General features: G+C 46.1%; 1 protein-coding gene across 3 annotated transcripts in view; it reads left to right on the top strand.

Annotated features, from left to right (window-relative positions):
* Nucleotides 1-14,229, top strand: part of LOC117965600 (calmodulin-regulated spectrin-associated protein 3-like) — an 87,967-nt gene extending 73,738 nt beyond the window's left edge. For all 3 annotated transcript variants that reach the window (XM_059008307.1, XM_059008308.1, XM_059008309.1), the window contains 12 exons: nt 515-654; nt 1,513-1,606; nt 1,947-1,998; nt 2,597-2,673; nt 2,773-2,845; nt 3,034-5,146; nt 6,845-6,960; nt 7,194-7,447; nt 8,548-8,629; nt 8,874-8,989; nt 9,181-9,299; nt 9,572-14,229. In XM_059008307.1, the coding sequence (XP_058864290.1) occupies nt 515-654; nt 1,513-1,606; nt 1,947-1,998; nt 2,597-2,673; nt 2,773-2,845; nt 3,034-5,146; nt 6,845-6,960; nt 7,194-7,447; nt 8,548-8,629; nt 8,874-8,989; nt 9,181-9,299; nt 9,572-9,874 (3,539 nt within the window). In that variant the 3' untranslated portion in view covers nt 9,875-14,229. The remainder of the gene's footprint in view (nt 1-514; nt 655-1,512; nt 1,607-1,946; nt 1,999-2,596; nt 2,674-2,772; nt 2,846-3,033; nt 5,147-6,844; nt 6,961-7,193; nt 7,448-8,547; nt 8,630-8,873; nt 8,990-9,180; nt 9,300-9,571) is intronic.
* The last annotated feature ends 365 nt before the right edge of the window (nt 14,230-14,594 follow it).

Genomic DNA, 14,594 nt, shown 5'->3' with positions numbered 1-14,594 from the left:
AACAAGGGAAGAACCAAAGGACTTATAAGAGCTAGAACTAGAGGATGCATCGAGTCTCCCTTGCTGGCATAAAAAACCTTGACTCTTTTTATTTGATCCGCTCAGAAGACTGTTGTCAAAGCATCCAAATTTATCAATTTTAAACTCTACAAATCATGCCAGATTTGTCCACTCTTTGCCTTTGTTTCTGCTGCAGCACTGGGTATAATGACTTCTCTCCTAGTTTCCACACTTACCAGTAAAAAAACACAAGGATTCTGCTCGATTCAAGCAAGACAAACAATAGAATGATTGCAAATTTAAAGCCAGGACTATGCAAGGATGGGTTTCACGCGTTCCTTGTAAGAACTGAACTGCAATGCTTGCATGAAATCCTTCCTTTATCTTTACACAGTTCTTTAAACTTGCATTGATCCTAGACATCTCTTTAAAACTGGTGTGGGCAGTTCTTAAGAGGCTGCACAATTCTGTAATCTCCTAATGTTTTTCCCCCTTCCTGTCTTCTCCTTGAAAGATGTCTGCCTGAAGGAGACGATGTCTGTGGCCGACAGCCTCTACAATCTGCAGCTGATACAGGAGTTCTGTCAGGAGTGCCTCGGGAGCTGCTGCCCCCTAGCGCTGGAGGACCTGCTCTACACTCCACCAGTGCTCAAGGTAAGGGGCATTGCTAATGTAAAAGGGGGAGGGAGAGTGTGAGATACTGGAGAGCTAGATTGTGGTTCTAGTTTTTGGAAGGGTCTGTATCCCCCTCTGAAACAATGCTGGAGATTGAAATGAGTGGAGTATCGTTGCAGGACGGAGCATGGTCTAGATACACTGCAATGTGTGTAAGAGAAATTCTCTTTCTAGTAAAAGTTCAGAAATTATTCACCTTGTGATGAGTGATGTGTGAATATATATATATATATATATATATATATATATATATATATATATATATATATATATATGGGTTATTATGTTAAAAAAGTTATAAAGCTGCGATATGGACAACATAGGATACAGCAAAGGTAAAGCAAGGGGTCTCCTGTAAACACTGCAGGAGTTCTGAGACTCTTTAATCCAGTCTGACGACTCTTTCTGTCCTCTGAGGGGTTCTGAGACTCTCTTTAATCCAGTCTGATTTCTGTCCTCTGCAGGGGTTCTGAGACTCTTTTAATCCAGTCTGATTTCTGTCCTCTGCAAGGGTTCTGAGACTCTTTTAATCCAGTCTGATTTCTGTCCTCTGCAGGGTTTCTGAGACTCTTTTAATCCAGTCTGATTTCTGTCCTCTGCAGGGTTTCTGAGACTCTTTTAATCCAGTCTGATTTCTGTCCTCTGCAGGGGTTCTGAGACTCTTTAATCCAGTCTGATTTCTGTCCTCTGCAGGGGTTCTGAGACTCTTTTAATCCAGTCTGATTTCTGTCCTCTGCAAGGGGTCTGAGACTCTTTTAATCCAGTCTGATTTCTGTCCTCTGCAGGGTTTCTGAGACTCTTTTAATCCAGTCTGACTCCTCCTTCTGTCCTCTGCAGGTGAACATCATGACGTTCATGGCGGAGTTGTTCTGGTGGTTTGAAATCCGGAAGCCTGAATTCGTTAATCCGAAAGAGCCTCTGGACTTGGAAGGTAATGGGGATCCCCTCATTCTCACCCCTCAACTCTTACTATTGCACTCTGTTAAAAGATCATTAAACCACACACAAACTGTACATGAAATATTGACGTCAGCCCTGGTGTTTACCATAGTAATTTTTCACTTTTCTCCACATGCTTTTCCCTTGGTTATGCTATGCGTTTACTATAGCATGGTTTTTCATATACTTTACCATACCTCTTTGGGCTTTACAATACTTGCTTATGCTTTTACAATGCTATATTATACTTTGCTGTGCTTTTAATATAGTAAACCTGCATAAGGGAGTGTGCTGTCCGTTCTGAATCCCGCTATTGTCTCTTGTTCTTGCAGATGTGTCGGGGATGAACGAGTGCACTAGCCCGACCAGTGGAAACAGCAACAGGTATAGTTCAACCCTTCATCTTATTAGCAGACCACAGGCTGTGTGCTATAACGCTGTAGACTCGTCAAGGGGATCTGATGGAGACATAAAAGCAAGAAAACGAGATGGAATTACAGCGTTGTGAACATCACGTTGTTTTACACAGCAGCAGTGCGTAATATCAGTGTAAATTACAGTGCGTAATATCAGGATTGGTTTTCACAGTTTGTGCTGTGATAATGCTTCAGGTTTTGTATTATAGCATGAAATAACCACAGCATTCCATGAACATTCATGGAGTATTCTGTTTATATAACAAGTAAAACGTATGGAAAAGAAATTCAGTTTCAGTCTAAATTAAACAGGTGCCCTGCTTCCCTTGAATCAAGCTCTGCATCTGCTTAGCAACACAGTGGTATCATTCTGAATGGTTTACCCATCCATTGGATAGTAAAGCATATTAATAAACAAGTCAAACTGTGGTAAACCCTGGTAAATGCGTAGTATAACCATTGAAAAAGCATGAGAAATAGTACAAAGCATGGATAAAAAAACGTGCAGATTTGCTGTGAAGGGTTGTGAAGATGATAATCCCGGCTGTGCTCCTTCTCTGTTCCAGCGGCTCTCCTGCCTTCATCTTCAGGCAGCCGTTCCTGACGCTCGCCTCCCCTCAGTCCCCCAGCCGCTCCAGCCCAGGTGAGGACAGAAGCGTTTTCAGAGTGGCTGATTCAACTGTTTGTTGTTGTTCGTTGATTTTTCCAAGACTTCACACAAGCCCATCTTAATGTTTTGCAGGCTCTCTGAATCAGTCTACCTCAATGCCGCACGTGGAAGGCATAGGGAGAACCTGGACCAAGAAGCAGCGAAGGTGAGACTGAAGATTTCGTGCCGTTTTTACCAGCAGCCCAGTCCAGAACAGTTTTGCCTTAGACGCCATTTACTTAAATTTAGTATTGAAGGTGTTTTATGCCAACCCGTTACAATATCCAGTACAGACCAAGCTGATGGTAGCCCACTACCCCTCCCTTCTCTTCCCCCACCCCCTCCTCCCCACAGACCTTTGTCCCAGGAGGTGTCCTTCAGCATCCCGTTCGGTCTGGACAGCGACGTGGAGGTCGTGATGGGGAACCCTGTCCTGAGCAGCAGCAGCCTGGTCCGCTCGGTCAGCTCTGACAGCCTGAACCCCAGTGTCTTCCAAGCGCCCCAGACCGTCACCCACGCCACCTACACCCCTCCCGATGATGTGGACGGCTTCCTTAGGAAGCACCCAGCCGGCAAGAACGGACCCCTGGGGCCTCAGAGGGCAACCTGGAGCACCCAGACGCCCGCGACCTTGGGCAAAATGAAGGCGGAGCGGGAAGGGCTGGAGAATGGGCTGCCGGATGACCTGCCTACCATTGAGGAGGCCATGCAGATCATCCACAACGAAGGAACACTGGAGCCCAGGCTGCACCCGGAAGGTGCACCGGACGAGTTCTACCTGCATTCCCCCTACATCCTGGAGGATTCGAGGGGCCGGCTTGACGGGAGCCCGTCCAGGATGAGCTGCTCCGCTCCCTCCCGCTCGGGGATGATGCATCGAGTTCCTGGGGAGGTGGCGGCGGCTGGGTTAGGGTTTCCCTCAGAGCGGGGCTGGCGCCAGCGGAGGACCTCCGAGGGATCAAGGATCTCCCGGGACGACGATTCCGTCCTGAGGGACAATAGTTTGGATTCGGACGAGGAGTTTCCCAAGCAGCAGCAGCAGCCGAAGCAGGACGTGAGAGATGGGAAGGACGACTGCCCCTCTGGCCTCAGCTCCCAGCCGGACAGCAGCAACAGCAACCAGGATTCCAGCACCAGCACAGGGGTCAGGATGACCAGCTTCGCTGAGCGCAAGAAGAAGCTGTCCACCAGCGAGACCCCTAAAGACCCAGCAGAGCCGCAGATGGTCACCAGTGCCCAGAAGTGTGAGGAGAGCCCGGGGAAGAGCCCCGCCCTGAACACAGAGATGTCCCAGCTAGGGGCCAGGCTGGAGGAGAAGAGGAGGGCCATCGAGGCGCAGAAGAAGAGGATTGAGGCCATCTTCGCCAAGCACAGGCAGAGGCTGGGCAAGAGCGCCTTTCTGCAGCTGAAGAGGGAGGGAGGTGGGGGAGGCAGCGACCTGGAGGGAGAGGAAGAGACGCCCAAGCTGTCCCTGGAGGAGAGGCTGTCCCGGATCGAGGACGAGGAAGAGCTGGACACCCCCAGCCCTCTGGGGACCGTGGAGACCCCAGACTCCAAACCCTGGGAGCCCAAATCCCACCCGGAAAAGCAAGTCACCTTCTCCCCGGAGATTGGGAAGGAGAAGCTGGAGGACGAAGCCCACCTGGGGGAGTACAACAAGGCAGTGAGCAAGCTGAACGCAGCCCTGAGCTCCCTGCAGAGCGACATGCAGCGGCTCTCCGATCAGCAGAAGCAGCTGATGCACAAGAAGCCCGCCACCAAGGCTTGGGTCATCCCAGCCAGCCCCAAGCCCACCGCCGCCACCCCTCCCCTGCCGTCCTCCTCCCAGAGGCTGTCCCGCGACTTCCAGCTGAAGCGCTCCACGGACCTGTCTTCCTCCTCCCCTTCCCCCTCACCTTCCAGGAAACCCCCCTCCTCCTCCTCCACCCCCTTGACCCCCAAATCCCCCCAGCCAGCCTACAAGAGACCCCAGTCCGCCCCTCCCAAGAGCCCCAAGCACTCCCGACCGCTGGATTTGAAGTTCCCCCCTCTGACACGAGTGATGACCCCTCCCAATAACGTGGACACCCTCCCGCACCTTCGCAAGTTCTCCTCCAGCCAGTGCACAGTTCAGACCTCCTCCTCCTTCAACATAGGAGGGGAGAGAGCCAGCAGAGCCCCCGTGGTGGAGGATGACTCCTCCGAGACCGGCTCCAGTGAAGACCAGCTCTTCAGCCTGGAGATGGAGGGCAATGCGAGACCCTGGGGCAGGAAGGAGCAGGATGGGGGCAGCAGCTCAGGGGCCCCCTCAGAGTGCTCCTTCGAGAGCGACCCCCAGCCCCCGGCCCCCACGCTCAACGGGAAGCGGTCGAGCCTGATCGAGATTGCGCTGTCCTCTCTGAGAGCCCCCGAGGAAGAGGAGGAGGGGGAGGAGAACGGCTGCGACTCCACCAACGAACAGAGAGGAGGGGTGGGCTTCTTCTTCAAGGTCAGTCCCAGCATTTTTATTTGAATTGAATTTCACATTTGCTGCTTGTGCTTGGTCTAGTGCTCTGCTCTTCAGAGTCCAAGGCATAAACATATACCCACAATCAACAGAGCAGTTAATAATAGTTTCTTCTGAGGACTGCTGCAACCTGTATTCACTCCCAGTAATGTCAATATGGGAGATGTAGTAGGACTGAAATCTAAAATACTGGTTAAGTGAGTTTCATTTTTTTGCGCTTCCACAGCATATAAAACGTACCAGGTGCTTCCAACATCCTAGCTGATAAAATATTTCTAAAACAACCATAATAATGTTTTAACAGTGACTGATAAAGCTGGTATTTGTTTTCAATGAGCAGCCTGATGCAAAAGGCAAAAGAAACTTGATTCTGTTAACCACACAGACTGCTTTCAGAGAGAGGGAGAGGGAGAGGGAGAGGGAGAGGGAGAGGGAGAGGGAGAGGGAGGGGGAGGGCAGAGGGAGAGAGAGGGCAGAGGGAGAGAGAGGGCAGAGGGAGAGGGAGAGGGAGAGGGAGAGGGAGAGGGAGAGGGAGAGAGCAGAGAGGGCTGTGCACACGAGATCATATAGAACCATACACTTGTTTATTAATTATTTATTATTATCCATCCGTCAATTATTTATTTCTTGCCCTAGTTTAGTTTTTAGATTGATAACAATTTTTGTTTTCCCAGCCTGGGGGTATGAAATTAGGGCTGTCCTGGGCTGCATGTCTGTATATTTTATAGATGTCACATTTGTCAAATATTTTATATTTATTCACCGGCATGAAATATATAGGCTTCACAGCAACCTGCAGCAGCTGTGAAAAGATTAAACTTCAAACCAGTATTGCTTAAGAGGAGAACTGTCACAGCTCATGAATAATGTGATTATTATCAAGAACCCTTTTGGAAATCGGATGTTACAATTATCAAGGAGTTCAACTTCATGTATTTCAGTGATGGATTTAACATGTTTAAATGGTGATTACTGCATGCTAAATTTCTAACAGTTTGATTCTGTGGTTTGTGGACCAGCAAGATCATGTCTGTGGGTTGTTTTCAGCTCAGTCCCCAGTAGGGCCAGTCCTGTATTTCAACCTGTGCAGGATGTGCAGTGCGGGGTTCATGTTCTGACTTGCTTGCAGAACAGTTTGAAACGGTGCTAACGGCACTTTGGACTAGATTCTCACAGCTATTTATTCCAGTTCATCATTAGCACCAATGAAAATTCTAAAACAAATCGGAAACAACTTTTAACCAGGAGCACCTAAATTAAAATCGTGCTTTTCAGAAACCAGCAGCTCAAGCAGCTTAATCATGTTGTCTCAATGTAAAAAACAGGAACTACTAAAAACAAATACTGTTAACTGCAGGTATTTGCTCAAATACAACAAAGGTTAAGTTCAGTGACATGCTTATTAAACTTCAAATAACAGCTAGCACAGTACAGAATTGGTTTAGCTTCCTCATTCCAGAGCTACAGAGTGTAGCAGTCTTCTCTTCTTCCTCTGAAGACCGACTAACTTGGAGTAAAATGATAGAATGTAGCCCTTTATAAAGCAGTGAAATGATTTATGTTTTCCCATGTGATTGAATGGCACAGTGCTAGCCGTTGGTTGAATGCTCTTTGGATCCTGTTGTGTGTTTGTTTAGGGAGGAGTGTAACTGCAAACTGTTTTTGTGTGTGTTTGCGCAGGACGAGGCTCGACCGGAGGATGAGATGGCGCAGAGGAGAGCGGCTCTGCTGGAGAAACAGCAGAAGAGAGCGGAGGAGGTCAAGAGACGCAAGCAGTGGCAGGAGCTGGACTCCAAGTGAGTGTGCGGAGCAAGCTCAGAACACATTCACCTCACCTGCTCACTTCAACAGTACGCCTGCCCTAGGGGAGTTCCTGAAACCCAGGACTTCAAGGCTTTCAAATGCCATTTCTTAATGCATTGTGGAAATTGAATATACTATCCATGCTCTGTTATAGAAACAAAATAGATGCTAGTGTTAGGAACCTTGTGTGTGTAACCCCTGCCCGCCTCTCCCCTCTGCTTCCCAGGCCGGCAGGAGAGGTGGGGGAGGTGAAGGAGGAGAAGCCAGAGCAGCCATCTCGTCCCGTGGAGAAGGGGGCGCGCAGGGGAGACTTCACCCGGCAGGAGTACGAGCGCAGGCACCAGCTGAAGATCATGGAGGACCTGGACAAGGTTCTGAGGCAGAAACCCACCACCGTGCGCGGGGTCAAGAAGCAACGGCCCAAGACCGTGTTCAGGGACGATTCTGTGCTCTCGCGAAGCCCCGTCAAGGGATACCTGGGTAACGCTCTTCATGCATGCCAGCTCTGTGGCTCCAATTACCCCGTATACAACTTTCTACAGTCCAAGCACAGCAAAGTGCAATAAAGCACAGTGAAAGCATGGTGAAGCATAGGCAAGCATTGTAAAGAATAGCGAGGTGTGGTAAAGCAAATGAACCCTTTAAGGTACAAGGGACTTGTGTCCCACAAAATGTATTTTTGCAATGAGGTGCACGAAAGAGGGTTTCAAATTTAATGACAGGTTGAATCTGGTCATCCAAATGGTCAGTTTCCGCCTTGTGATACTCGAGTCACTCTCAAATGTAATTTAAGAAGAAACCGTTTGAACAAGCGCTCAGTTCCTTGTGGACTTGAAGGGGTTTATAAACATGGCAAACCAAGGTAAACTGTGGTGTACACATGTTATTACCATGGGAAAAGCATGGTAACAGTACAAAACTACCATGCAGAAAATACCGTGGGAAACCTGTATAAGGGTTGCACTGTCACTGTCACTAAGCCATCTCTCTGAGTCTCACATGACTGCTAACCAAGGCTTTAAAGCCCCATTTCTTATCTCTTGTTATCACTGCCCCCCCTTTTAAAGGAGCTCTAACTAAGACTGTAATATGCAGTTGTGCCTCCTGTTGGTATTAGCAGCATTAGCTCTGAGTGGGTTTATTCAAGCTAAGAGCGTAAGAACGATATGAACGAGAGGAGGCTGTTCGACTCTGTCGGTGCTCCTCCGGTTCCTAGTAGCTGCTTCAGAGCAGAATGTTGTCGAGTCAGTTCTTAAAGTGACTCCATATCAGTGATGTTTTGTAGTAGGTTTATATTTTTTACAGTTTAAAAAACATCATCGGATGAGCGCTGACGGTCTGAACGGCCACCTCCCTCCCGTTCTCCTCTCGCTCGTAAATGTTCTCATGTTCTTACCTTCTTATTTACAAATTCTGATTTTATAACTCAGGAAACAAAACAGGAATTGGGATGGGGGACTGCCCTGGACTGACCTGTGTCCCCTTGAGTTTCTGTAAGGGTTTGCCCTGTGTCCCCTTGAGTTTCTGTAAGGGACTGCCCTGGACTGACCTGTGTTGTTGTGTCTCTGTTGTGTACACAGGCTCCAGGCTGAGTAAAGTCTACTCCCACTCCACCCTTTCGCTCTCCACTATGGCCAGTGACACAGGCAAGAAGTCACCCAGGTAAGGCACTGCGCTATAGCATTGCTATTGTTATTGTTATTGTTAGTTATTTGCATTGTGATGATGAGGATTATTATTTATTAGTTTTATTTTTTATTATTATTATTATTATTATTATTATTATTATTATTATTATTATTATTATTATTATTAGTGGTGATAAACTGTTGTTTTACGGCTGGGTTACTGTAAAGAGACTCTTCTGATCTGTTTCTCTTTCTCTTGCTTGCTGTCTGTCGCACAGGGCGCAGTCCCCCTCTGGGCTGAAGTCGCCGAGCCGCCTGCTGTCCAATCAGAACGGAGAGGACTGGGAGAACACCTCGACCGCATCATCACCAGCCTCCATCCCAGAATACACTGGTACAGACACACAGAGAGAGAGAGAGAGAGAGAGAGAGAGAGAGAGAGAGAGGGAGAAAGACAGACTCTTTGCAATGTTTTTACTGTAGAAAACTTAAAAAGGTCCTGCCACTCTTGAGTGTTTGTTTCAAGGTTCTAGGTTATTTTTGTCTGTCAGTGTGTAAAGGCTCTGTGTCCTTTTTGGTTCTCAGGTCCCAAGCTGTACAAGGAGCCGAGCTTGAAGTCCAACAAGTTCATCATCCACAACGCCCTGTCTCGCTGCTGCCTGGCAGGCAGGGTGAACGAGGCCCAGAAAAACAAGATCCTGGAGGTGAGGGGGCACGGGCACAGTGTGTTTCTGTAGGCATTGCTATTGCTTTTCAGTATCACCTAGAAGGGTTTTTGCCCAGTCACAGAAATGTGAGGATGTCCAACAAACAACCAGCCGCAGCATTACAGATAGATGCCCGCCTCTCAGGACAGCTGCTTTGCGTTGTGTAATACGGCAGCTGTTTTGCGTTGTGTAATGCGGCAGCTGCTTTGCGTTGTGTAATGCGGCGCTGCCCGTTCATCTCTCACTCTCTGTTGTTGTTGTTGTCTCAGGAGATGGAGAAGAGCAAGGCGAACCACTTCCTGATCCTGTTCCGCGACGCAAGCTGCCAGTTCCGCGCCGTCTACTCCATGAACCCCGAGACGGAGGAAATGCAGCGGGTAGCGGGCATTGGGCCGCGGGTCATCAGCCTGGGCATGGTGGAGGGCATCTTCAAGTACAGCTCAGACCGCAAGCAGTTCACCCCCATCCCCTCCAAAACCATGTCCATGAGTGTCGACGCTGTCACTATACAGGGGCACCTCTGGCAGAGCAAGCGCCCCGGGACCCCCAAGAAACCAGGCACCCCCAAATAAGAACAGCACCCAGAACGAGACCAAGAGCGAAGATAAAGATAATGATGAGATGATGGTAATAATAAAAATGATCAACACTCTTTGATCGGGATACTCTGTCAAAACTAGCTTTAGATATGCTCTGGCTGTTTCTCTTGGTGTCTGGCTTGTCCAATGTTAAACTCACACTGAACGCGAACGCTGTGACTGAAGCATCATGGAAATCAGATACTGCAAGAAACTGCTGTTGGAAGATAGTGGAGTAAAAGTTCATACCAGATTCTGCGTGAATGTGTGACTAACGCATTATTATTATTATTATTATTATCATTATCATTATTATTATTATTATTATAGGCGTCTTCCCCCAAAACACTGAATGCTGAACTAGCAGGTTTCTCTGGTACCTGCCATTTAGATTTTGCGGAGATCCTTAAATCCTTTATGGATGGAGCCCACATGTGATTGGGAACGAAGGTCGTAGAAAACGTCCTGTTTACCCGCATACAGAATATCATTCTAGTAAGCCAGCCAGCCAGCCAGCCAGGGCTAGTTTTCATATGACGGAGGCAGAAGCAGACTGTCCCCTCAACGCACTGCCTGGGAATACAATGTGGCTGAAGGTAATGGAGAGTGTGGAGGTCAGTGTCTGGGAGTTGACTGGTCCACTCACAGAAGAATCAGAATGGAAGAGTCGTCACTGCTAGTGGTTGGACCCCAGGACCTGAAGGAGCCTGCTGTCTGTCTAATGTGAGCGGGGGTTCCTGACCCTCAAAGACCCCCCAACATAGGCGGCAGCATGCTGTAGGGGCTCTCAGAGCCAGTACTGATGCTCTACTGGTACCCAGAACCATTGCTGTTACCTGCTTTCATATACTGCCTTGAAGTTTGCAAATGAAAGAAGTGATCTGTAAAATACTAATGAATGATGTTCTCTCTATACCCTCACACCCTGAGCTCTGATCTTGGTTCATTCATCTCTCTGTGGTGGAGGACGCTACATAATGGTTTTTTTTTATTATTTTCCAAGGTCCTAGCGTTTTCATATATATATATGTGTGACCTTTATTGAATGTATTGTACAGTCTTAAAAGACACTGGGGAGTTTGTGTTGCGTTGCTGTTTTTTCAATGACTTGTCGGTGGGACGTCTGTGTTAGCAGAAAGGAGACGAGGGAAGGCAATCCTAGTCATTGCGAGGGCATGGAGTCTCAGGCCTGTGGGTGAACGGCTCTGGTAAAGCATGAGCTTTGTGTGGCCAGGCTCCTGAGTGAATCTGCAAAGGCAGTCAGCTGCTGGCTGTTCTTTATAATTGTGAACTGTAAGGCAGTGGTCAGAATATTTTTATACTGTTGGACCTATTTATGGGGAAAAAAAGCAAACGGAAACGGATTGTGTTATACACATATATATATTCATGTGTTTCCAATCAGGAGGACTTTTTTGATTCTTCCAATTCTTGTGTTTTTTGTTTTTTTTTGGTTGATGAGTTGTTCTTCTCTCACCTGATCTCCTGGAATAATAGTAATAATAATAAGAAAAAAGTATTACAGTCAAATGGAAAAGAATATATATCTCTCAATGATGGAAATCATCGCTAAGAAAACGAATCACAGAATATCTGTATATTTCTGAAATGATTTCATGTTTATGATTTTCTTTGCAGTTGTTTGTATGAAATGGAAATGAAGTTGTAAAGTGTGTTCTGAGCGAGCGTCTTCTTGGGAAGGGAGGGGGAGCTGGAGAGAAGCAGAGGAGTAAACCCATTTCCACCCCATTGTCTTTTCTGCATTGTCTGCTGTATAGCTTCTTGAAGGATGTAGATACCGGAAAACTCTTTTTACTGTTTTGTACAATGGCGCTCATAGTTTAAAACTAAAACTAAGATATTTGTAACCCTTACAGACCCAAACCTAATGTGTTTTTCTTCTTTTAGATTCACTCTGTGTATTGCTTTCTGTTTCAGCCCTCCACTTTAAAACTCATAAGAAATACACTGAAGGCAGCGCTGGCCAAAACGTTCTTCTGCAATTAAAAACACTGAGGTTTAAACACCCCGCAGCCTCTACCGTCGTCACTCTAGGAACAGCTGGGACACCAGAGTGTAACGATGAATCCGTCCTCCCTGCAACACTCTGGTGCAGCGCATGTAAGAAAAAAGCAACCCTTTTTGAAGTTGTATTTCTTTGTGATGTACATCTTGTATCCACTGCAGGCAGCGTGTTGTACGTGGAGAGAATGTGTTTTAAAAATCCCCAAGATGGGACGATGGAAACAGTAACCCAGATCCAAAGCAAATCTAAAAACACTGCATCAGCTAGGAGGACCAGACCAGTTTACCATCAAACTTCAGTTCCCCTTTCACTGGCCCTTAACTTTCCTTACCTTGGAACAATCTGACTTCATGAACATTCTACCTACTATTACATAATCCCTTAGTGTGTATCTAAACTTTACTCTGTGCTCCTGTCAGTGCACAATCCTGTATTCAACTGACGTGTTAAACGCTACACAAGCATATAATTCATGCAAACCGTCACTCAGAATTCAGCAAAGGTCTGTATTTTTGGGATTCGTTTTTCAGACTGCTTGTTAGCACACGGTGGACCGTCCGATTCTGCAGCAAAGAGAGTTGTCATTGTGAAAAAAGAAACTTCATTGATGGAAATAAGACTCCCATTGCACAGCAGTTAGATCCATTCATGGTTTTACTAGGAGCTTACGACACACCTGAGCTTGTTACCTATGCACCGGGGCTAATCAAGCACATATTAAAACCTGGAATGGGTGAAACAGCTATGCAATATGAGTTATTTCCATCCCTAAGAGCATGTCCCCTTGTGAGGCATCTAAGGCTGTAAACCTAGGTTATAGGTTGCATGTTTAAACCATCAATGATTTAGTATTAGTTATCTTTTATAAGTTTTATATTGATTTTCACATTCCCCATTCAGTTACAATGCACCAGGATACGCTACATGTCACTATGTTGAAAGATAAAGATAAAACAGTTAGTAAAATACTATACTCCATTCTTGAATTAACTCCAATTTTTTTAAAGGAGAAAAAAAATCATGTTAATGTACAAAATGAAAAACAAAACACGCTGAGCACTGCAAGAGGACTTGAAATATATCGCAGTTTTGTAAAATGAAAAGGTGTATTCAAAAATAGAAATAGGAGTTAAAGACTGGAGTAAACCCTTTGAGAATACGGGTTCCAGCCTGAGTGGCACAGCGCTGTTTCGGGTCCTAAAGACTGGAGTAAACCCATTGAGAATACGGGTTCCAGCCTGAGTGGCACAGCGCTGTTTCGGGTCCTAAAGACTGGAGTAAACCCATTGAGAATACGGGTTCCAGCCTGAGTGGCACAGCGCTGTTTCGGGTCCTAAAGACTGGAGTAAACCCATTGAGAATACGGGTTCCAGCCTGAGTGGCACAGCGCTGTTTCGGGTCCTAAAGACTGGAGTAAACCCATTGAGAATACGGGTTCCAGCCTGAGTGGCACAGCGCTGTTTCGGGTCCTAAAGACTGGAGTAAACCCATTGAGAATACGGGTTCCAGCCTGAGTGGCACAGCGCTGTTTCGGGTCCTAAAGACTGGAGTAAACCCATTGAGAATACGGGTTCCAGCCTGAGTGGCACAGCGCTGTTTCGGGTCCTAAAGACTGGAGTAAACCCATTGAGAATACGGGTTCCAGCCTGAGTGGCACAGCGCTGTTTCGGGTCCTAAAGACTGGAGTAAACCCATTGAGAATACGGGTTCCAGCCTGAGTGGCACAGCGCTGTTTCGGGTCCTGCAATGCTGGCTGCTCTTAGCTCTTCATTGCAATACTAGGGTTTCTCCTTGGAACTCCTCATTTGTTTTTTCACAGCTAATAATGGCACCAGTTCATGTATTCATTATTGCACTGTTTCAGCTCTTCCCACTGCCTTTTGTGTTTCTTTCTGTTCCTGTTTTTTTTATATTCATCTTTTTTTATATCTTTCTCTACTTCAGTTTGTGTGTCCAGTAACCGCAACTCCTGTTTTGTGTGCAATGCTACTGTATAGAGGACGCCTTGCAAAGCACAGGCGAGATATTTATTGAAGGATGCAACAGAAAAGAAGCAATGTATTTAGCTTGTATGATTGTTTTAATTTATGCTGGGTATGAACGCGATCAAGAAAATTTTTGGTTTATTATAATTTTTTTGGTTGTACATTTTTTTGTGCAGGAATGATATTCTTGTTTATTAAAAAATAAAATAAACACAGAGAAAAAAGTGTCCCTTGTGCTACCTAATGTGGCCTGCCTTCTGACTGTATATAAGTAAATAAATAAATATATCACAGGTATGGTCATCTGGAAATAATTAATAAACCCATTTTAAATGACACCCCCCTTTTTTCTGTTTTTCTTTTAATTTTTTTCGCTTATTATTTGCTGGTATTGTTTCATTATCCATTCATTTTTTTTAATTTTACAAAAGATACATTTCCATTTTAAAAAGATCACACGATAACACTAAACGAATATGAAGCATATGTTTTATAAATCTAAAACTCTGGGTCTACAGAGTACACCCTTCTAAAAGTTTACCACATTAATTAAAATGAGAGCAAAGTGCAATTAAGCATAGTAAAAGCATGGTAACGCAAAGACACGCATTGCAAAGCCAAGAGAGCTATGGTTAAGTGTAGGTAAGGATTGTGAAGCCCAGAGAGGTATGGATCAGCATATTAAAAAATGACAGACTGGTAA

Source organism: Acipenser ruthenus, chromosome 36 (genome assembly GCF_902713425.1).
Source record: "Acipenser ruthenus chromosome 36, fAciRut3.2 maternal haplotype, whole genome shotgun sequence".
In the NCBI taxonomy this organism is placed as follows: Eukaryota; Metazoa; Chordata; class Actinopteri; order Acipenseriformes; family Acipenseridae; genus Acipenser; species Acipenser ruthenus.
This window is presented reverse-complemented; position numbering and strand designations above follow the sequence as displayed.